General features: G+C 44.9%; 1 protein-coding gene across 1 annotated transcript; it reads left to right on the top strand.

Annotated features, from left to right (window-relative positions):
* Positions 1-2666: 2666 nt before the first annotated feature.
* LOC311247590 (uncharacterized protein) lies at positions 2667-22865 on the top strand. The gene is made up of 5 exons (XM_084338620.1): positions 2667-2736; positions 3532-3696; positions 5131-5259; positions 6425-6562; positions 22631-22865. The coding sequence occupies exons 1-5, from the start codon at positions 2734-2736 to the stop codon at positions 22718-22720; spliced, it is 525 nt and encodes a 174-aa protein (XP_084194746.1). The 5' UTR covers positions 2667-2733; the 3' UTR covers positions 22721-22865.
* The last annotated feature ends 238 nt before the right edge of the window (positions 22866-23103 follow it).

Here is a 23103-nt window from a genome sequence, read left to right as displayed (position 1 = left end):
CCCGATGGCCAGTCCGGGCCTGCGGGAAACTCTCGCATATCGCAATGGTGGCGTTTCAGGAAGTAAACAAGCCAAATGAGAGCTTCCGATTGGTCATTTGCTTTCTTTCTCTTGAAACCAGTCACGTCACTCTACTGTGATTGGACCGTTGGCTTGAGTGCAATGTGGGACTTGTAGTTTTTTAATGTTTCTCGCGGCGGACAAAAAAAAGACGAGAGGCTGTAATCTGTACTCGCACACCGTGCGCGTAATTGAGTTTTACGGTTCGCACACACATATTTTTAGGGGCATATGCAAGCAATTTGGTCGCACTGTAGAGCCCTGTCTAAGCCATCCTAGTTTGTCAAAGTGGGCAGGGGTGAGGTGGGTTCTATAGGAGTCAGGTCAAGTAGAAGCAGGGGTGCAGTCGTGCACACACGCGGTTACACGGCGTGTTATTAGTAGTCACTCAGGGCAGAAGTGCGCGCAATGATAAGTATACCCGGCCGTTGTAGAAAGCTACCCGGCCGGCGGGCGTGAATATTAAAGGCAATCAACTTGTGTTCAGCTTTTCTCTGATTGGCCACGACCCCACGCCGCTAGCCCGCCCCCTTTTGCCGCGAGCACAAGCGGCAGGAACCTTCAAGTTCCCTGGTGCAAAATAAATCTGGTAGTTGGTTTATGACGTTAATTAATAATAAACACTGTTAGGACTCTTAATAATAAACACTGTTAGGACTATCTGACTCTTAATAATAAACACTGTTAGGACTATCTGACTCTTAATAATAAACACTGTTAGGACTATCTGACTCTTAATAATAAACACTGTTAGGACTATCTGACTCTTACTAATAAACACTGTTAGGACTATAAACACTGTGCGGACTATCTGACTCTTAATAATAAACACTGTTACAGGACTATCTCGATTGACGCGTCACTACTGTAACTAGAAACTCTGGGTGTCACTGTACATCAGTGTGGAACTGTATGCTGTAACGTTATATGTTATTTCGCCCGTGGAGGCTGCTGAAGCGCCAGCGGGGCGACGCGGTGGTTTGTCCCCGGCTTCCGTGCGCCGCCGCCGGCTTGACGCAGCAGCGGCCGTGCTCCGTTGTAGAAGCCCTTCAATGACAGCGCTCTCATATTTTGCGAATGCATAAACTATATCTTAAATTATGGCTATGTGTCTAATATGGCTGTCGCTTATCAATGACTTCGCGACAAACCACTGCGTCGCCCCGCTAGCGCTTCAGCAGCCTCCACGGGCGAAATAACATATAACGTTACAGCGTACAGTTCCACACTGATGTACAGTGACACCCAGAGTTTCTAGTTACAGTAGTGACGCGTCAATCGAGATAGTCCTGTAACAGTGTTTATTATTATGAGTCAGATAGTCCGCACAGTGTTTATAGTCCTAACAGTGTTTATTAGTAAGAGTCAGAGATAGTCCTAACAGTGTTTCTAGTAGATATGTTTATTAATATAAATAAACACCTCTGTCTGAACTGGTTCGACCACCAAATGATCCCAGCTCACTCTCTGCCGCGTCTGCCACGTCTCTCAACGGATAAGGGCGTGTGCTAGGGCGGTCACGTGGCCGTGTGGCCAATCAGAGAAACGCTGAACGAAAAGCTGAACACAAGTTGGTTGCCTTTAATATTCACGCGGCCGGCACTTCTCACCTAGACTTTGCATAATAATAGCAACCTACGAGAAGGTGGGGGGCTGCTTGATCTCCATTGTTATGCATAATAATCATCTGTTCTGTGCGCAACTGAGGGAACATGTATGCGTGCACGTGGCGTGTAACCAGTTCCCATATTACGACTGCACCACTGAGTAGAAGTCTGACCAGTTTGTTTTGAGATGTTTGTAATTTTGTTTTTAGCGCCTTTGAGGTGCTTTGGTACCATGAGGTGCAGCAAGCATAGTCGTAGTACCCTTGAATGAGTGCTCCTTGAATGAGTTAGTAACTAACTATGAGGAACAGCATAGATTGTGCTGAGATTAGAAAGGACCAAATAACATTATTGGTAATTTTTTTTAATAAAAAGTAAGAAATGGGAGGGTTCCAAAAATCAGAAGTGAGTAATCTAACAAACCGATTCTCGAAGACACTCTGACGTTACGAGGCCGCCGCCATCTTGGTATTGGGGAAACAAACTGATTTCTCCTGATCAAATGTCTGCGTTGAGCTCCGTTTTTATTACATGTTTTATCACATTCTTGTTCGTTTCATAACCTTTTCATATAATTTGTTTTGAAAATATTGAGGCCAAATGGCATTTCACTATTTCGAAAGCCTTTCTGGTGATTCTAAAAGTGCATGTTTCCCCCCCAAGCCATATAGACATGATGCACTTAGACAGAGAGTGAAACAGACAGGACGTTGACTTGGAGAATGTTCTTATAGCGTTAGCTCTACGCACCTGTAGGTGGTCTGGTGGTGGTCACGTGACAGGACGTCAGGTTGGTGCTACAGTAGTGTTGCTGTGCGCCGCGCGAGCTGTGCGTGTTGTTGTGCTGCGCGTGCGCCGCGGTCAAGTTGCTAGGAGACAAACCGGACGCCGGCGACCCAAACGTCCCGCCTATTTAAGTTTGCGATTGGTTAAGAGACGAGTGATTCATGACGTGTACATGTTTCCTATTGGATCTCCCGCTTGTCATGTGACTGAACCGTGACGTGCTTCCGGTGTTGTTGTTCCGTCATCACAACAGACAACAGGCTCCCATCTGCTTTATTAAATGGTAACTTTATACATTTCTTTCAGACAGACAACCTTTAAGTTGTGGCTTGTTGCGCGCTCTCTCTTCTGGTGATACTTAAAGCAACGTTGCGTTTTTTAATGAGTTAGGTTTGAATGTGAAACACGTTAGTAACTTAGTTAGCTGCTAACATTAGCACCCGTCTCTTTCTGCCTCATTGATTTGTAACAAGCTCGTTGGAACTGTGTGGTTTGGTTATTATTATATGAACTGTGTGATTATATGAACTGTGTGGTTATTATTATATGAACTGTGATTATATGAACTGTGTGGTTATTATTATATGAACTGTGTGATTATTATATGAACTGTGTGATTATCATTATATGCACTTTTTGTTTCTAACGTGTTCTAACTTGACGTTACATTGTTGTGGCAAAACAAACAGTTGACTGATTGTCGCATTGGACTCTTCTTGTATCACAAACAATACTGTATTTGTAAATCTGGTATGTCATAAATGTATAGACGAAAGTCTTTCTCTGGTCTGCATCCCCTTAACAATTGTGTGTATTGAGCCGTACTGTATTGTACCCATTCTGCAATTTGTTAAATAAAGTTTTCATTCATTCATAGATGTAGCAGTACTGTCTATCTGTATGTCATGTGTGTCATAAATGTCATTATGAATTGAAAATGGGGAACCCTGATGTAGACAAGACGAAAGTATTTCTCTGGTCTGCATCCCCTTAACAATTGTGTGTATTGAGCCGTACTGTATATTGTACCCATTCTGCCATCTGTTAATAAAGTTTTCAATCAATCATTGATGTTCAGGCTTCATCAAGTTACCGGAAGCCCTCCGCTGCCTCGGCTAACCAGAGGAAGAAGACCGGTCCTCCCAAACCAGACCTGACGGAGGAGCAGATGCAGGAGGTCAGGGAGGCGTTCGACCTGTTCGACACGGACGGCACGGGCACCATCGATGTTAAGGAACTCAAGGTCGGTTGCTTAATTAAGCCCTCTAACTTTGTTTGGCATGATATGGTAATTGGCTAATTAAATGGGAACAACACCCACATTAAGAAATCCACTAAGAAAATACAATCAGTACGTTGAACATGTGTGAATGAATGAACGATTGATTGAATGGATGCAGACCAGAGAAAGACTTTCGTCTTGTTTACATCAGGGTCCCCCATTTTACATTCATAGCATGAGCTACTTTCTCTGTGTCATCTTTACCATCTTTCTCTGTGTCATCTTTACCATCTTTCTCTGTGTCATCTTTACCATCTTTCTCTGTGTCATCTTTACCATCTTTCTCTGTGTCATCTTTACCATCTTTCTCAGTGTCATCTTTACCATCTTTCTCTCTGTCATCTTTTTCTCAGTGTCATCTTTACCATCTTTCTCTGTGTCATCTTTTTTCTCAGTGTCATCTTTACCATCTTTCTCTGTCATCTTTTTCTCAGTGTCATCTTTACCATCTGTCTCTGTGTCATCTTTACCATCTTTCTCTGTGTCATCTTTTTTCTCAGTGTCATCTTTACCATCTTTGGGTAGGAGTGGGGGGGGGGGGGGGGGTTGGGTAGGAGGGGTGGGTGGGGGACACTGTACAACTGTACAAACAACACTGTACATTGGATTATTGACAAGACCATACTTGGTAATTTACTGTACATTGGAGGGGGTTGTGTTCGGACATTTACAGGGGCCAGTTTCGAGTTGCAGTCTCCCTTAGGTGTTTTTTGAGAGTGTTTTTGAAAGTGGGTAGTGATTCACATTCCTTTACAGCTTTGGGTAGGGCGTTCCACATTGATGTGGCATAATTGCGAAACGTGTTTAGTCCCTTGTTTGAGCCGAATCTGGGTTTAACATGATTTGTGGAGCTCCCTCTGGTGTTGTGATCGTGGTATTCACTGACCTTTGGGAAGTATTTAGTCATGTACATGGGTACCTTGGTCGTGTAGTGTATCTTGTAGACCAGTGTATGTCATAAATGTCATTATGAATTGAAAATGGGGGACCCTGATGTAAACAAGACGAAAGTCTTTCTCTGGTCTGCATCCCCTTAACAATTGTGTGTATTGAGCTGTACTGTACTGTTGTACCCATTCTGCAATCTGTTAAATAAAGTTTTCAATCAATCAATCAAAATCCTGGAAAACAAATGGAATTTGAAAATACATTGGCAATGTTATCTGAAAATGATAAAATACCAATACACCTTTGGAAAAGTCATGGCTATATAATTGAAAATATAATAAGTGATGGCAGTTGTAAGGCAGAGATTGTGGCTACATGATGTTTACAATGTCAAAGCAATTAGTAAAGGTTGTTCATTCACTTTACTGCAGAAACCACATACCAATTTAATTTGGTGTGTAGTCATTGAAAGGTTTTGTAATTTAACGGGTAAATCCTGTCCCAAAGGTTGCCATGCGAGCCCTTGGCTTCGAGCCGAAGAAGGAGGAGATCAAGACCATGATTGCAGATATCGACAAGGAGGGCTCCGGAAGCGTTAACTTCAGCGACTTCCTCAGCATGATGACCCCGAAGATGGTGAGTCACATCTCCAACGAGGACGAGCGCTGACTCTGACTCTCTGACTCCTTTATCGTCACTCATGTCAGTGCTTTACAGCAAGACGAGTCTATTTACTGTGGGCCCTCGACCACAGCAGCTTCCAACAACTAAAAATACAATACATTTAGCATAGAATAAAATAAGATGACTAAAATAAAGATCACTATATACAGTTCTAAAAGGTGTGCAGTGCAATACAATACATTTAGCATAGAATAAAATAAGATGTGCACTGTAGACCAGGATGTAGATATTATACTATATAACATTTAAATAACAAAATGGCTATGTACAGTTCCAAAAAAAAGTACGTTGTGTTAGGGCTGGGCGATATGGAAAAAAATCATATCGCGATAACGATATGATAATGTTATCATATTTCTCGATATCGATAATTATCGAAATTGTTATAAGTATAATTTTTTTTTTTTATATAAACAACAGATGTATGTTTATTTTGCAGCAATTCTTTGTCGTTGCCGCCATCTTTAGTGTTACATCCCCTCACACTCCAGTTCTCAGGCTGCAGCTGGTTTAAAAGCGAAAGTAAACCGGCTTCTCTGCTGGCTGTGGCTCCAGGGGAGTTGAACAGTTCTGGCTCTGCTAGTTTATTTTCGATCTTTTGGCGCTTTTTTGGTGGACAAACCACCGCACAAGTGCACCGTGACTCGCGACTGGAGACTGGAGACTAGCTCTGCTAGCACACATAGCCTACTGTGTACAGACGGTTTCAAACTGTATTTTAAATTAGAAAGCAAACAAAATAAATGGACAAGAGAGAAAAATAAATCTCAATTTGGTCAGTATCGTCATTTGGACAAGCAAAGCCATTACTTTAAGTTGCAGGCAAGAAAGACAAGTCTGTCCACTGTCTCTGGTTTTAAAACTGCCCTGTTGCAGGTCACAAAAAAAAAAAATATATATATATATATATATATATAAAAAAAGAAAAAAACGATTTATTTTATTTTGATATTTGATATCGATTATTAAAATATATCGCGATATTTATCATTATCGTTATATCGCCCAGCCCTACGTTGTGTGATGTGCAATGAGCAATGTGCACATTTTAGCAGTGTGTAAAATGCAATGTGTGATGGGAATAATCTTTACACAGTTGTTGTTTATCATCTACCAGAGTGAAAAGGACTGCAAAGAAGAAATCCTGAAGGCTTTCCGGTTGTTTGATGATGACGGCACGGGTAGAATCTCCTTCAAAAACCTGAAGCGCGTTGCCAAGGAGCTGGGTGAAACCCTCACTGATGAAGAGTTACAGGTAAAATTAATCATCCAAAACCTGAATTGAGCTCTGAATGTCAATATACCGAACAAATTGCGACCCATTGGAAGATTCGGGGGCCAGCCCTACACACCGGGAACAAAATTAACACTCGCCAAGCGCCAAGGCGTGTAGATCTTTTAAACTACGGAGGCTACTCAGCCACTCTGGCGTGTAAAAAAAAATTGGGAGCCAACTTTCTGAATTTTCATAAAATAAATAGCTTCTGTTGTCAGCAGTCGCTTCTATATATGTGTGTGTGTGTCTGTGTCCATTCGTAGAATGAGATGCGTGCACCGCTTACTATGCAGTGATGAACGGTCTTTCCCAGCGGAACACAAGTTACTTAACGTTACACAGGTCGAGCGATGCACGCTTAGCTTGCTAACGTTAGATAGCAGTGTTTATAAGGAGTCGTCTGCCAACAAATATGTTGTTTCAACACATTTATTCACAAAATGGATTACCATCCAAAGGTTTTTGACTCCTGTGACCAGTACGTAGTCGGGGTGGGAATCACCAGTTTCATCACGATACGATATCGATTCTTTGGACAGCGATACGATATTTTCCGATATCACAAAGTCTGCCACAATACGATTCGATTCAGGTGGCTACGATCGATATGAGACGATATCATAAGCCCATTTAACACAATCAGTAACATTTAGATTAACAAAAAAAAAAGGCAATGGAAATATCATTTGACATTTTTATTTTTGAGCTCTTCCAGACATTTAAATGAAAAACAATCTATTGTTTTTAATACAAATATACCTCATGTTCACTGTAAAGTGCCACATTTTGATATATTTAGCTTTAAACTTTTAAGTAATTTCTTTTGGAACTCACAACATGCAACCTAAAACCCCTTTCTCTCCCAAACCATTCCTGCAATTGTTTTATGTTGCAGGATGATCATGAATACATGTATTATGTATTGTATTTTTTATGTTTATATATCAACATTATCTGTCCATCCTCAGTACATTTACTATAAATATACTACCGGTATACTTCATCTGGTCTTTCCAAAAGCACACACACACCACACCACACCACACCACACACACAGAGAGAGAAAGGGAGCATGCCTGGTAAAATGTATTTATGCCTAATAAATATAACTAATATACATTATTTCAAATGGCGATTTTCACTGTGTAAATCATGAAATTCAAGAAACGTTTTAATAAAAAACGTACGTTTAAATAATAATAATAAACAATAATGTCTCGGGCGTGTCTGACACAGGTGTGCTTCAGACCAGCAACAATTTTTTCTAACAGAAACCCATTGGGGGGTGCGTCGGCTAGGTCGGGAGGTGACAGGGGGTGCACGGCCCAAAAAGGTTTGGGAACCGCTGCTCTAGAGGCTACTGCTGTGTGCTGTTGATCCGAGCCGAGCGGATACGACACTCCATGGGATTTTCTAAATAAGAGTATCGTAATATGAATCAATATTTTTACGTTGCATCGATCCTATTTGATCATTGATAATAGATCGATATATCGATCTGGATCGATGTATCGTCCCACCCCTAGTAAGTAGGTACTACATTGATTGATTGATTGAACATTTTATTAACAGATTACAGTACAGCTCAATACACACAATTGTTAAGGGGATGCAGACCAGAGAAAGACTTTTGTCTTGTTTACATCAGGGTCCCCCATACATGCGTATTAACTATTTTTGACCGCAGCAATATGCGCAAATGTTCTACGTTATATACCTAAAGTCGAGACTCAGTGCGTGTGTCCTGACCCCACTTCTCCTAGTCTCACACACAACTGTCTATACATTACACGCAGAAGCATACTGGTAGTACAATAGTACTAACTAACAGTACTAAGTACTAACTAACTGTACTACTAAATACGGGCCGCCCAGACCTTGCAGGTTTTTAAATCACTTTTAAAAACCTACCTGTTCTCCCTGGCCTTCCCCCCCACTTAATCACCACTAGACCCCTGGCCCCTTTTTATCTTCTTTGCTTTACTGTGTCCTACCTGTTTTTATTACATTCATTGTTTTACTGTGTTTTAAAATTTTATATCTTGCATCGTAATTTTTTTGTCTTTTATCAACCTGCCTGTGAAGCACTTTGGTGCCAGCTGCCGCTGCCTAGACATGTGCTATATAAATAAAATTGACTTGACAGTGATTCAGAATGCATGTTGCCAACGCAATTTGACAGTCTCGGGTTGCTACTGGATAGAACAGAATGGTAGCCAACACTCTAACTGATTGGTTAATTATGAAATGTTAATCTTATTATATATATATATATTTTTTAATTATCTTTTCCCCCCTTCTTTTTCCGTTTTTTTCTCCCCTCCCAATGTTAGTCGTTATGCCAATTCCCAATCCCCTTCCTGGTCGTTGCGCACTCTACCCCCTACCGTCGGTCTGGGAGAGTGGAGGCTAAGTATCACATGCTTCCTCCGACCAGTGGCGGCCGGTGGGTGCTTCGCCACTAGGGGCGCTATACCAAACATTTTGCAAACATGTACAGTACAACAGACTCATGGCAAGACGTGAGCGATTCGACTCACGCTCACGGCAATGAATCGGCTCTTATGAACGAGTCGCTCAGCTGTTACTACAACAACACACAACCAGTCAAATAAAGTATAGTCTAGACCAGGGGTCAGCAACCTTTTTGACATGGAGTGCCTGTTTGAAATATAGTTGTAACTAGTGTGCCTCAACAATATTCCATGCATCGTAAATCTTTTTCTCATAATCAGGTCTTTTTAATGATAATTTTTACATTATTACATCATTATTGTTATTGTTATTATTAACAATATTATTATGATGGTTGTATCAACCCTAAATCTGAGTTGGGGGGGGGGGGGGTGCAATGCAGACAAACAGCTGCATACAGTGTGACCATTTCATTCACATTTGCCATTCATTTTTGGACACATCACACACCATCGGTGTGTGTACTGTACGTGTGCTGCCATAGCTCCACCTACAGGCCTAATGGAGAACACCAGGATGTGAATGGAGGGTGAATGTGAGGTATATCGTGTAAATAAGTTTTGATTGATCGCAAGACTACACAGAAAAATAAGTACACAACCACATTATTTCAACCTAATAAAACTATATTTATTGTCATTGTTTTAAGAACACAAGTTGACTTGGTAATACTCACATTTTGAGTAAAAAAATGGCTTTTAACATGTGCAATGTTCAATGAAATAGAAAAATAAATTATCAAATTTGTTGATTAATCCCACTGGTCACAATGGTGACCATAATAATGTTTTTGTTATAAGGCTCTGCAAATGTTACTGAATGATGTAGCAATGTATTTCCAGCTAAATTGAAATAATAAACAAATAAAGGGTCTCAATTAAATATGTGGTAGTAAAAAGAACCTGTGGGAGGATTTCAACAAGATAAATGCGACAACAGTGCAAAATATTTCACTATAGTAGTTCAAAGCAAAAAAAAGAAAATATATATATATATTTTTTTTTTATGTTGCCCCCTGTGTCTATGAAAATGCCCCCGCGTGCCTATGCAGGCACGCGTGCCTAGGGTTGCCTACCCCTGGTCTAGACTCTAATTCACAACTTGAAACACAATATATAAATAGAAAAGTTAGAAACAAAACTCGCCCCGTCTCCAAACACAGGCAGATCTCTCCCTCTCTCCTTCTCTCTCTCACACACAGCGCGACGTGGAATCGATTCGTTACACAATCAGACCTATTATATACCAAGAATAACTTCAGTATGAGTACAGGGCTGTACACATATTTTGCATATTGTTAAACGAGCCAAGGCTAGCTATTAAACTATCGATATGAATCGAAAATCTGGGACCCTGATGTAAACAAGACAAACGTCTTTCTCTGGTCTGCATCCCCTTAACAATTGTGTGTATTGAGCCGTACTGTATTGTACCCATTCTGCAATCTGTTAATAAAGTTTTCATTCATTCATTCATTCAAACATAGACGATATTGAACAAGCCATAATCCACGTATTTTCAATCCGAGAGAGCTGCAGTAGTTAAATCAATGAGCCATCGACACAGTCAGTGTGGTAACGTTATTATTGCATCCAAGATTGATACACGGCTGGCTAGGCAGTTGGTAGTGTGGCAACCCCAAGCCACCCCTGGGCTTGGTGATTGATGGGCGCTATGTGGCGACCCAATGGCTGGGCGCTGCCCATGTTTGGGCGTCCGCTTCCGGACGCACCTGTCACTAAATACCCATTAGAGTGATTACCTGATTAGCGAATCACGGCGCGGTGCGCCTGTTGGAGAGGGGGGACTTAATGGAGCCGAGGAGCCTCCTCTCAGCCCCCCCGTAGCAGCGCAAGGCAAAAGGCCACAGAGCGGAGACGCCGCCCGGCCGACAGCAAACCGTTATTATTTGACTAAGAAAATAAAGAGTATGATTTTGGGAACTGCAACCTGTCTGTGTGTTGTTTATTCTGCCACCCCTACACCTGGAATTGCCACAGTGGTGGAGAATGCGGGCATAGCCTACTGGCAATCAGGGGTGCAGAATAAACAACCATAGACTTTATCAGAATAGAATAAAAGAAATTAAAAAAAAATATATATATATATATATATAAATTTAATAACGGAAAAAGCATGGACGCGCTGGTGCAGCAGCTTGTACAGGCGAGCATGGAACAACAGACCCGGCACGAAGAGGCCCTGCAAGAACAGAGGAAACAGACAGGGATGATCCACGCGGAGCTCCAGCGGATGGCCGCTCACCGGCAGGAGGAAGGGGCCGCCGGGACGCGGCCTAACCCCGGGCGCTTCATCCCCAAGCTGACGGAGCAGGAGGATATAGAAGCCTATCTCCTGGCGTTCGAGCGCACCGCCGGCCGGGAGGGCTGGCCCGAAGACGACTGGGGGGGACTGCTGGCCCCCTTCCTGTCGGGTAATGCACAAAAGGCCTACCAGGACCTGCCACCGGAGCAAGCCGGGAACTACACTCGGCTAAAGCAGGAAATTCTGTCCCGGTACGGCCATAGTCTGCAGTCCCGCGCGCAGCGGTTCCATGACTGGGTGTATGACGCACAGGCCTCCCCGCGCTCCCAGATGCACGACCTGGTCCGCACAAGCCGAGCCTGGCTAATGACTGACCCCGGAGGGCCCACGGTTTTGGAACGGATTGTTATGGACCGCTTTGTCAGAGCCCTCCCCTATGACTCGAAGAAGCAGGCGAGTCAAGCGGACCCCCGCTCCGTGGAGCAGCTGGTGAATATCGTGGAGGCCCACCAGGTAACGCGGGAGTTACTCAAAGGGGGGCGAGGGGAAAAGCCAGAGCGGCCGAGAACAAGGAGGGGTCCCGACGAGCCCAGCCCAAGGGGCCGGGTAGGGAACGCAGGTGAGCCCGAACTACCCCGAAGAAGACCGCTGTTCGACCAGGACCAAAGACGCTGCTACGACTGCGGCGAGCCCGGGCATCTCTCGTGGAACTGCCCAGGCCGGGATGTGTCCATGCCATCGGCGGCAGCTTCAGACCCCCGCGGAAAGACGTGCAACTATGGCGCAGCCTGTTGGGCCCATAAGGAAACATCGGCGACACTTTTACCCGTGCGCGTCAACGACAAAGATGCCGTAGCGCTCCTGGACTCGGGTAGTGCCATAACGCTGGTTCAGCCCCATTTGGCACACTGCGACGCAGAGGCTCCGCAAGTGTCAGTGTCCTGTGTGCACGGGGACACAAAGTTGTATCCTACAGCGCCGATCACCCTGACAACCACCAAGGGGGTCTGCTCGATGACAGCCGGCGTCATACCTAACCTGCCGGTAGCGCTGCTGATTGGTCGAGACTGCCCCCTGTATCGCCAGCTGTGCTCAGCCGTCATCTCCCCGCGCACCCCACCCTCTACGGGTAAACCGAGGAAGAAGAAAGGGTTACGTCAGCCGAAGGTGTGTGCTCTGAACGTAACGGGGAGTGAGACTGAGACGGCCTCAGATGTAGGTGACGACGCGCCGGAACCCCTGAATATACCGGGGAGTGAGACAGAGACGGCATCAGGTGTGGGTGACGACGCGCCAGCGCCCCAAGCGGGCCCCGAGACGGATAACAGTGACGAGGACCCCTTTGCGGAGTTCCCCCAGGCGGACGAGGTGGGGAGGGACCTGGCGGGTCAGTTCGGAACGGCCCAGCTGGAAGACCCAAACCTAACGCAGGCCCGGGCGAATATCAAGACCATAGATGGAAATCCCGTGGAGGGGGTGAGTAACCTGCCATATCCTCACTTTGCAATAAAAAGACAATTGCTGTACCAAGTTGTAAAAAAGAATGGTGAGGTTAGGGATCTATTGCTGGTGCCGAAGTTCTTTATTCCCACTGTACTCCAGCTGGCGCATTCACATATCCTCGGAGCGCACCTGGGCGTGGACAAAACCATGGACCGCATAAGGGCGCGTTTCCATTGGCCGGGCATGAAGAGAGCGGTAGAGGACTATTGCCGGAGCTGCCCAGAGTGTCAACGCGCAGCACCAAAGGTACAATATAAAAGTCCTCTGATCCCGCTGCCCATCATTGAGACCCCATTCTCAAGAATTGCCCTCGACGTAGTGGGCCCTCTAGTTAAATCGTCCCGAGGCCACCAGTATATACTGGTAATCATAGATTATGCTACCCGTTACCCCGAAGCCATCCCGTTACGCACGGTGACGGCCAAAATTGTGGCACGGGAGCTCTTCCATTTGTTTAGTCGGGTGGGAATTGCCGACTCTATTCTCACGGATCAGGGCTCGTGCTTTATGTCGCGGGTCATGAAAGAAATGTGCAAACTAATGAAAGTGGAACAGCTACGAACCTCCATATACCATCCACAGACGGATGGACTGCGAGCGCTTTAACAAGACCCTGAAAAGCATGCTAAGGAAGGTGATGGAGAAGGATGGGAAGAATTGGGATCAGTTGTTGCCCTTTCTGATGTTCTCTGTGCGTGAGGTCCCACAGGCCTCCACTGGCTTCTCGCCATTTGAGCTGCTCTACGCCCGCAAGCCGCGGGGTCTCCTGGACATCGCAAAGGAGATTTGGGAGGAACAGCCGTCGCCCCACCGGTCTCTCATAGAGCATGTGCAGGTAATGAGAGACAGGATGAAGGCGCTCTGGCCAGTGGTGAGAGAACACATGCAACAGGCCCAAGACGCACAGAAGCGCATTTATGACCGGGGCGCACAGCCACGGGAGTTTAATGTGGGGGACCGAGTCCTAGTACTGGTACCGACAGCAGAGTGCAAATTCCTAGCCAAATGGCAGGGACCCTACGACATAATCGAGAAAGTGGGTCCCGTCGACTACAAGGTCCACCAGCCCGACCGTAGGAAGCATCGACAGTTATACCATGTTAACCTGTTGAAGAAATGGCATGCCCGGGATGTGTTGCTCTCGCCCCCCCCTCTTCCCCCTTTTGCGCAGCAGGTGGCAGAGGCGGCCGATGTTCCCATCGGGGAACAGTTGTCCCCGACCCAACGGCAGGAGCTTCGGGAGCTGGTCCAACAGAACCGGGACGTGTTCTCGGCCACGCCGGGCCGCACCACATTGGCCCAGCACCACATCATTACCAGCCCGGGAGACAAGGTAAAGCTGAAGCCCTATCGTATCCCAGAGGCAAAAAGGGAGGCAGTCAGAAGAGAAGTGCGGGTCATGCTGGAGATGGGAGTAATTGAGGAATCTCATAGCGGGTGGTCCAGTCCTATTGTTTTAGTGCCAAAACCCGACTCAACAACCAGGTTCTGTAATGATTTCAGGAAGCTTAATGAAATTTCAAAGTTTGACGCCTATCCCATGCCTAGAGTGGATGAGCTCATTGACAGACTGGGCCTGGCCAGATTTATCACGACACTAGACCTAACGAAGGGTTATTGGCAAGTCCCTCTGGCCCCCGCCTCAAGGGAGAAGACGGCTTTCTCCACCCCAGATGGGCTGTTCCATTATAAAGTTCTCCCGTTTGGCCTGCATGGGGCGCCATCTACCTTTCAGAGGCTGATGGACAGAGTACTACGGCCCCATCGGGAGTATGCAGCCGCATATCTCGATGACATTATCATCCACTCGTCAGATTGGGACACCCACCTCCAAAAGGTGAGAGCGGTGTTGGGGGCCCTCCGGGAGGCGGGTCTCACCGCCAACCCAAAGAAGTGCAGGCTGGGATTAGAAGAGGCAGAGTACCTGGGGTTCACAATAGGCCGGGGCAATGTGAAACCGCAGAAGAGGAAGATTGATGCAATAAGGGAGTGGCCTCGCCCTTTAACCAAGAAGCAGGTCAGGACATTTAATGGGCTAGCGAGCTATTATAGGAGGTTTATCCCTAACTTTGCTGCTCGCGCTGCTCCCCTCACAGATCTGACCCAGGCGCGGCGGCCGTTCACGGTGAAGTGGACACCGGAGGCGGAGGCGGCGTTCGAGGACCTCAAGACTGCCCTCGGACCGGTGCTGATCTCCCCGAACTTCGACAAGGAGATGACGGTACAAACAGACGCATCAGAGGTGGGACTGGGAGCGGTCCTCTCCCAGCAACTGGAGGGTGAGGAACATCCGATTTTATATGTGAGCAGGAAGCTGCTGCCACACGAGCGCAACTATTCTGCGGTGGAGCGCGAAGGTCTGGCAATTAAGTGGGCACTGGAGACGCTCCGCTATTATCTGCTGGGGAGGCGTTTCACGCTGGTGACTGATCACGCCCCCCTAGTCTGGATGGCCAAGACAAAGGGGACCAATGCCAGGGTGACTCGATGGTTTCTGGAGTTACAGTCATTTAACTTTTCTGTCATTCACAGGTCAGGGGTGGCGCATGGCAACGCAGACGCCCTCTCCAGGAAGGATGCCTGTTGGGCGTCGGACGCTCTTCCCCGACGGTCGGAGCTGGAGGGGGGGTACCGTGGCAACCCCAAGCCACCCCTGGGCTTGGTGATTGATGGGCGCTATGTGGCGACCCAATGGCTGGGCGCTGCCCATGTTTGGGCGTCCGCTTCCGGACGCACCTGTCACTAAATACCCATCAGAGTGATTACCTGATTAGCGAATCACGGCGCGGTGCGCCTGTTGGAGAGGGGGGACTTAATGGAGCCGAGGAGCCTCCTCTCAGCCCCCCCGTAGCAGCGCAAGGCAAAAGGCCACAGAGCGGAGACGCCGCCCGGCCGACAGCAAACCGTTATTATTTGACTAAGAAAATAAAGAGTATGATTTTGGGAACTGCAACCTGTCTGTGTGTTGTTTATTCTGCCACCCCTACACCTGGAATTGCCACAGTAGTCATAGTCTTGTGTTATAAAATAAATAAACAATCAGCAATGTCTCGCTTCATGAATGGCCAACAGTAGCCTAACAGTACTGCTCCTAAAAAAAAAACTATTTACAAACGTTAACGTTAACCACAGAGAGAGAGAGAGAGAGCGAGAGAGAGAGAGACTCACTGTTTAGTTGACACGTCCAGGGCTTGCCTTGATAAAGTGTATAATCCACTGTTGATGTTTAATTCCAGACCACTGTCCACTGTGTCCAGACTGCATCCGCCATATAGCTTGTTAGCCAAGTGTTAGCTTGTTAGCAGAAGCACCACACAACACAAGTACTTCATTCCTTTGTCCATTTCCGCTCGAACAGACTGCAAACTACCTGGCGTTCTATCGCCATGCTCTAAGACAAACTCTAACCTTAACCAACTTTGAAAGAGTGCCTAAGCTTAACAGTCTAAAGAACTTGCAGTCACGGGCACGGCACGCTCTAAGACAAACAGCTGCCTGCATCACCAACCTAGGAATAAGCTAGAATTGGAATAAGCTAGAATTGGAACATTAGAAATTGGATTCGGCCAATCAGAGATCGTCTCTGTGAAATTCTGCTACGGAAAAAAATACTGCCGTCGGCCAATCAGAGAGCGTCTCCGCGAAATGCGGCTACAGACATTCTTGACGCTACTGGCTAGACCGCTTCAAATCGCGCCCGGATTCCAACATAATAGTCATATTTCAACGCACAACGCGTTATGCACTGATTGGCTGTGACGGATAAAGCGATCAAACTGTGACGCGCACTCAGAGCGCTATCGCGTCTAGCCCGGGCCGAGAAATACGAAAAAAATAAAAAAAACGTGATGTCACTTCCTGCTCAGGAAAACGAGTGTTTTTTTATTTGAGATAATAACGTTATATTGTGCATTGGAAATACAAACATACTTAAAATGAGTAAATATTATTCATTTTAAACATGTTTATATTATTTATAGGGCTATAAAACAAAAAACAAAAAGATACTTTTTCTTGTTCTACTCTCATATAACCAGGCAGGGCCTGAAGGGGGGGCGGCGCCCTTGCGCCCCTAGTGGCAGAGCCGCCACTGCCTCCGACACATGTGTACCCAGCCCACCACTTCTTTTCACCTGGCAGCGCAGACTCTCACTGAGAGAGTGTAACGTGTGGAAGGTCACACTACCTCTCTTAGGGCCCTTTCTCACTCACCCTATTCGTTTCTATTTCGTTCCGTTCTGCCCGTTCCGAGATCTGATGCGAACTCCCCCCCCCTCTCCCCCCTCTAGTTTGTGTACACACTTCAGTCTGGGTGCGCTCTGGGTTTTGTTTACGGTTTGCGTTTTGAGCTTGTAAGCTTGCCGTAGTCGATGATGTCACGCTCGAAATGTAAACACAGGAAGTGTTAACACGGAGACTGGAGAATGGATTCTGATATAAAGAAACAAATACCGTACTTTTCGGACTATAAGCCACGGCTTTTTCCCCCATTTTTCGACCCTGCGGCTTATATAACGGTGCGGCTTATATGTGACTCGACGTGACCAAACCCGAAAATGTAAAAATCTAAATATTGCTTTTTTGACTGCATTGAAATGTTATTATCTGTTCCCTTATTTGCTAAACTTAATACAACTTGTAAATTAGTTAATTCTTGTTATTTGTCCGACAGTATTGTGTCCCAATGCTAATTACATATGGTAATTAAACATTAAAACACCTGCGGCTTATAGTCCAGTGCGGCTTATATATGTACACATCATTCAATTTAGCTGCTGCGGCTTATAGTCAGGTGCGGCTTATAGTGCGAAAAGTACGGTAACTAATAAATATGAAGTTATATTTGAACCTCTGTTGTCAAGCCTTGTCAATATAACCCACCCCCCTTTTCTCACGAATGGAACTCTGTTGTAGAGTCCGCTTTTGATCGTTTTGCAGGGTTAACGATAACGCTAAGCTAACGGCTAACGCTAGTTAGCTTAACCTTTTACTAGTAACATTGCTCGCATCGATTATATTGAATGTCATTGATCTACTGGTCGACCGAAAATGTAAACAGGAATGTCTTAACACGACTGCGGACTCTGGATGCTGATATAAAATGAACAAATGGCCAATAAATATGAAGTTATATTTGAACCTCTGTTGTCAAGCCTTGTCAATATAACCCACCCCATTTTATCACGAATGGATGGTGTTGTAGAGTCCGCTTTTGAGCGTTTTAACGATAGCGCTAAGCTAACGGCTAAACGCTAGTTATCTTTTACTAGTAACATTGCTGCATCGATTATATGCATTATATTGAATGTCATTGATCTACTGGTCGACCACGGGTGCGCGCCTGAGACCACCTATTTCAGTGGTCCAGGTTCAGCGCCCCCGGGGACGAATCAGCGGGGGGCGGGGACGGGGGACAGCGTTCTCACTCAGACAGACACACCCTTTTCTGATGCGAGCCAGGTCTGATTCGACACAGAGCAGTGAGTGAGAAAGGGCCCTTAGATCCTTCCCTCGCTGTGCAGGCGCCCCGACCGAACTGTAGGAGTCGCTGTCCACAACGACCCAGACCCACCCACCGGCTTCCCTCCCGCTGACTCTGCCAATCGAGCCAGTATGACGGCCGGCCAAGGCGGAGGCAACACTGACAGCTGGATTCGATACCAGTGTCTTTTGCGTTGGTGATGAGTAGGGGTGGGAATCACCAGTTTCATCATGATACGATACGATATCGATTCTTTGGACAACGATACGATATTTGCCGATATCACAAAGTCTCTCACGATACAATACGATTAGATTCAGGTGCCTGCGATCGATATGAGATGATATCATATGCCCATTTAACACAATCAGTAACATTTAGATCAACAAAAAAAAGGTAATATAAATATCATTTGACATTTGTATTTTTGAGCTCTTCCAGACATTTAAAGGAAAATCAATCTATTGTTTTTAATACAAATAGACCTCCTGTTCACTGTAAAGTGCCACGTTTTTATATATTGAGCTTTAAACTTTAAGCTACATTTTTTGGAACTCAAAACTCACAACCTCCCTCTCCCAAACCGTTCCTACAACAATTTGTTGATGTTGCATGATCATGTATAGGCCTACATTTATTATGTATTATATTGTTTATGTTTAAATAACATTTAAACATCAAACTCCTCTGACCTCATCTGGTCTTTCCAAAGACGCACACACACACACACACAGAAAGGGAGAATGCTATGCTGTAACATCTACACACACGGAGCTACTGCTGTTGTTCTTGGGCGGATATGAGACTCGCCACAGGATTTTCAAAATAAGAGTATCGATATGAATCGATCTTATTACATCGCATCGATCCGATTCGATTGTTGATAATTACATCGATGTATCGATCTGGATCGATGTATCGTCCCACCCCTAGTGATGAGCGCATTGTCCGCTGCGCCACCCAGCCGCCAATTTTTTTTTTTTTTTTTTTATTATTTATCCACTTTTTCTCCCATTTTTCTATATTTTTCTCCCAACCCAATTTCATATCATCCAATTCAACCCTCCCCTGTCACGAACGCTGTTTCTTGCCTCCCACAAGCCGGCTGCAATGTGGACTAAGTCATACATAGCACAAGTCCCCTCCGGTACTTGAGGTAACAGCAGTCGCATCTTTTCACCTGCGCAGCTCGATCTCTCAGTGGCGAGGAGTAACGCGTGGGAGGCTCACGCTGCCCCCGACACTTCCTGATTCTACTGGCGCAGGCGCACCAACCGACCTGTAGGAGTCGCTGTCCACAACGCCCGATCCCCACCCATCAGTTTCCCACCCCCTAATACGGCCAATGTGTATTAGTATGAACGACCAGCTAAACTGAAAGCAATGTGGAGCGCTGGGCTCGAACAGGCGAGCCCAGCGTCTCCAGCATTCGTGGCGAGCGCCTTGCCCACTACGCCACGTAGCCGCCCCCCAGCCGCCAATCTTATTGTTTTTAACCCATTCCCCGCCAATAACGTCATACGACGGGTTTCAAGGTCATGCAAATTCTGCCAATAACATCGTACAGCGTGTTTCATATTTCATATTTTCGTCATGGAATTCATATTTCACCCACGGAGTCTTGGCTGATGCTGTAGGACTCAGCACAACTCTGCAACGCTTCAATACTGCCACCTGGTGGCTGATCGGCGAGTTGCCAAACCGGAAATACCCATTGCAGCTCGGTCCGTCCCCTAATTCCGTCCGGCCACTCGTTTATTGTCCCGGGACTCAAGACACACACCGTGGATATGGATCTTTGCCATAACTCAATAATCTACATTATTTGGGCGTGTATTAGTAATATACAAACCGGAAATGGATCGCCTCGATCCCCACCACATATGGGATATGTTTGCTCCAGTATCATCGCCCAACGCTACGAGGAGACTGACATGAGTTTCAGCGTTTTTGTTTATCATTTTCGATACAAACTGCTCTGATCAATATATCACCCATACTACATCAATCATTTAACGTCTGTCACGGAATTATACACGACCCCCCCCCCTCCGTTCACCCGCAGATGATCAGTCATACCGTTTAGGACCATGTACAGTTGACATTTTTAATATAGCGTGCATCGGTATCAAACGACATTTGATAATCTAATATATGCATTTATGTCTATATCTCACGTTCTAGGAAATACTGCAAAAAACGATAAAAACATATTTATACTCTAGACGGTATTTTTGTATGAATGTGTGAATGAAAAAGTAAAACGTTCCTACATCCTGCACGATAGATAATCGATGTTGAATGGGCCATAGTAATGTCAATTTAGCAATACAATTTAAAAAGTTATAGCCCTGCAAAGAAGGTGAACATCTCCATAGACTTATAGCACTGGCAGAGAATGGTATAAGATGATCAAAGTGGTGGCAGGGAATGGGTTAACAGTGTTTTTGAGAGAGTATTCGAATACTCGTTCGGAAACACCAAGCAGTATTCAAAGCCTGTAAAATGTTATTCGGGACAGCCCTACACTACATATATATATGTTTTAATAAATGATCTGCATTATTTTTTTTTTTTTATATTTTTGCACAAATCTTACAAATATTCAAAGATATCTTTCAACAGCATAATATGCAAATTCCAAGATTTGTCTTTTTTTCTATATCGTATAGACATATAAAACATACAAAAGACTTATACAGACATACCAAAAACAGACATGGAAATTATAAAAAATACTTACAAAAAACGTTATTATATGTGCATATATAACCAAGATGCATATACGTTAATGCATATACATACATAATACAATATAAAGTATAGGTACCATCAGGTCAGATCCCATTTTTCACCTTCATCATTGATAATACTGAAATCCCACCTTAATCATTTGTCCCCAGACCGTTCAGTCAGGTGTAGAAAACTGTCTCATACCTCAGCGAAGATATCCTCTCTTCCTGCGACTCTATATGTCACCCTTTCATATGATGCTGTCCGGAACATTAGTTCCATCCATTCTTTAAAAGTAATATCAACAGGTGATTTCCAATGTCGTAATGCAATTCTACATCCTGATATCATGGCCATTCTATACCACATTCCCCGGTATTTAGGCAGTTTAATCCCTTTCGGTACTATACCCAAAACACATGCCATTGGGGCGTTATTTATCTTCACATTCAGAACCTTACTTAGGAATATCACAATTTGATCCCACATTTTCCGGACCTTCTCACATTCGTATAGCATGTGTAGTAAAGTGCCTGTCTCCTTCTCACATCTCCAGCAGATGTCACTGTCCCTTAATTTCAGTCTGGCCAGTTTACTAGGCGTCCAATAGCTTCTGTTCAACACTTTGTAAAAAATAAGTTGTGATTGCGCCTCCCGAGAGAATTTACCCCATTTGGACACCAGCTTCTCCCACATTTCCTCAGTAATATCCTCACGTACATCGTTCTCCCAGCTCAGCCTCAGACCCGCCAACTTGGGTGCATTGTATTCTCTTATAACATCATAGAATCTTGACGCACCGCCTTTCCTACGCCATCCTTTATAAAATATTTCTTGAATTGCAGTAATCGGGCCACACTTTGGCCCTCCTATTGATGACGATATACAATGTCTAATCTGTAGGAATTTATAGAAGTTTTTATTATCTATACCAAAATCCTCTTTAATATCCTCAAAAGGTAAAACACCATCTTCCCCGGCTATATCACCTAGTACATGTATCCCCCTTTTAATCCAGTCGTCCCATATGACTGATTTCTTACCAATCTTTAGTTTTTTATTATACCATATAGAGGCTCTTGTAGTCAGATATGGGCTAAATGATCTGCATTTTAAACCATTAACGCTGACTCATTCCTTCAGTCCACTCAAAATTATGCTAATAATTTAATATAATAAAATCTGCCTGGCTGGTAGTTTTTTTAATCTACCAGCCACCTTGGCTGGTAAGCCCAAAAGTTAATTTTGTTCCCTGCCAACACACCAGTAACACCATGTCTGTCATGATGAACCATTAGAAGACTGGGGGCCAGCCCTACACACCAGTAACACCATGTCTGTTGTGGTGAACCATTAGAAGACTGGGGGCCAGCCCTACACACCAGTAACACCATGTCTGTTGTGGTGAACCATTAGAAGACTGGGGGCCAGCCCTACACACCAGTAACACCATGTCTGTTGTGGTGAACCATTAGAAGACTGGGGGCCAGCCCTACACACCAGTAACACTATGTCTGTGATGAACCATTAGAACCAAGGTAAAATGACCAGGAACCCTGATTAGTGTTCTTTTCATTCTGCTTTGTTAGGAGATGATTGACGAGGCTGATCGGGACGGAGACGGAGAGATCAATGAGCAGGAGTTCCTGAGGATCATGAAGAAAACCAGCCTCTACTGAAAACGCCTCGTCCTCTAGTCTGGCCTCTGTAAACTGGTAGTGTTTAGGAACTTCTATTTCTGTAGATATTGGTTTGTAAATGATTTTAACATATCTTTGCACAGATCCTTTTGTACAAGACAAATAAATATATTTCATGATTGTTTATTTGTTTAACAATTTTCTTTTTAAAGCTGCAATAATTGACTGCAGATTTTCTAAATTCTTATGACTGGTGTCCCACGTAATCAAGCCTCCGCCACCAGCAGCCAGTCTGTTGTTGTTCCATCATTTATTGTCTTTGTTGAAAAGACCCATATCGTCCTTTTAGCTCCACCCATTTTCACAGCGTGCTGACAACAACATGTTTAGGTCATATACTAATCACGGCAGCACTGACAACA

Source organism: Notolepis coatsorum (genome assembly GCF_963971535.1).
Source record: "Notolepis coatsorum genome assembly, contig: SCAFFOLD_129, whole genome shotgun sequence".
Taxonomy (NCBI): Eukaryota; Metazoa; Chordata; class Actinopteri; order Aulopiformes; family Paralepididae; genus Notolepis; species Notolepis coatsorum.
This window is presented reverse-complemented; position numbering and strand designations above follow the sequence as displayed.

Excerpts from the sequence above, each read along its gene's own strand:
- LOC311247590 (XM_084338620.1), top strand. Across the intron at positions 5,260-6,424 it reads GCATGATGACCCCGAAGATG|AGTGAAAAGGACTGCAAAGA; the intron begins GTGAGTCACATC and ends ATCATCTACCAG. Across the intron at positions 6,563-22,630 it reads TCACTGATGAAGAGTTACAG|GAGATGATTGACGAGGCTGA; the intron begins GTAAAATTAATC and ends CTGCTTTGTTAG.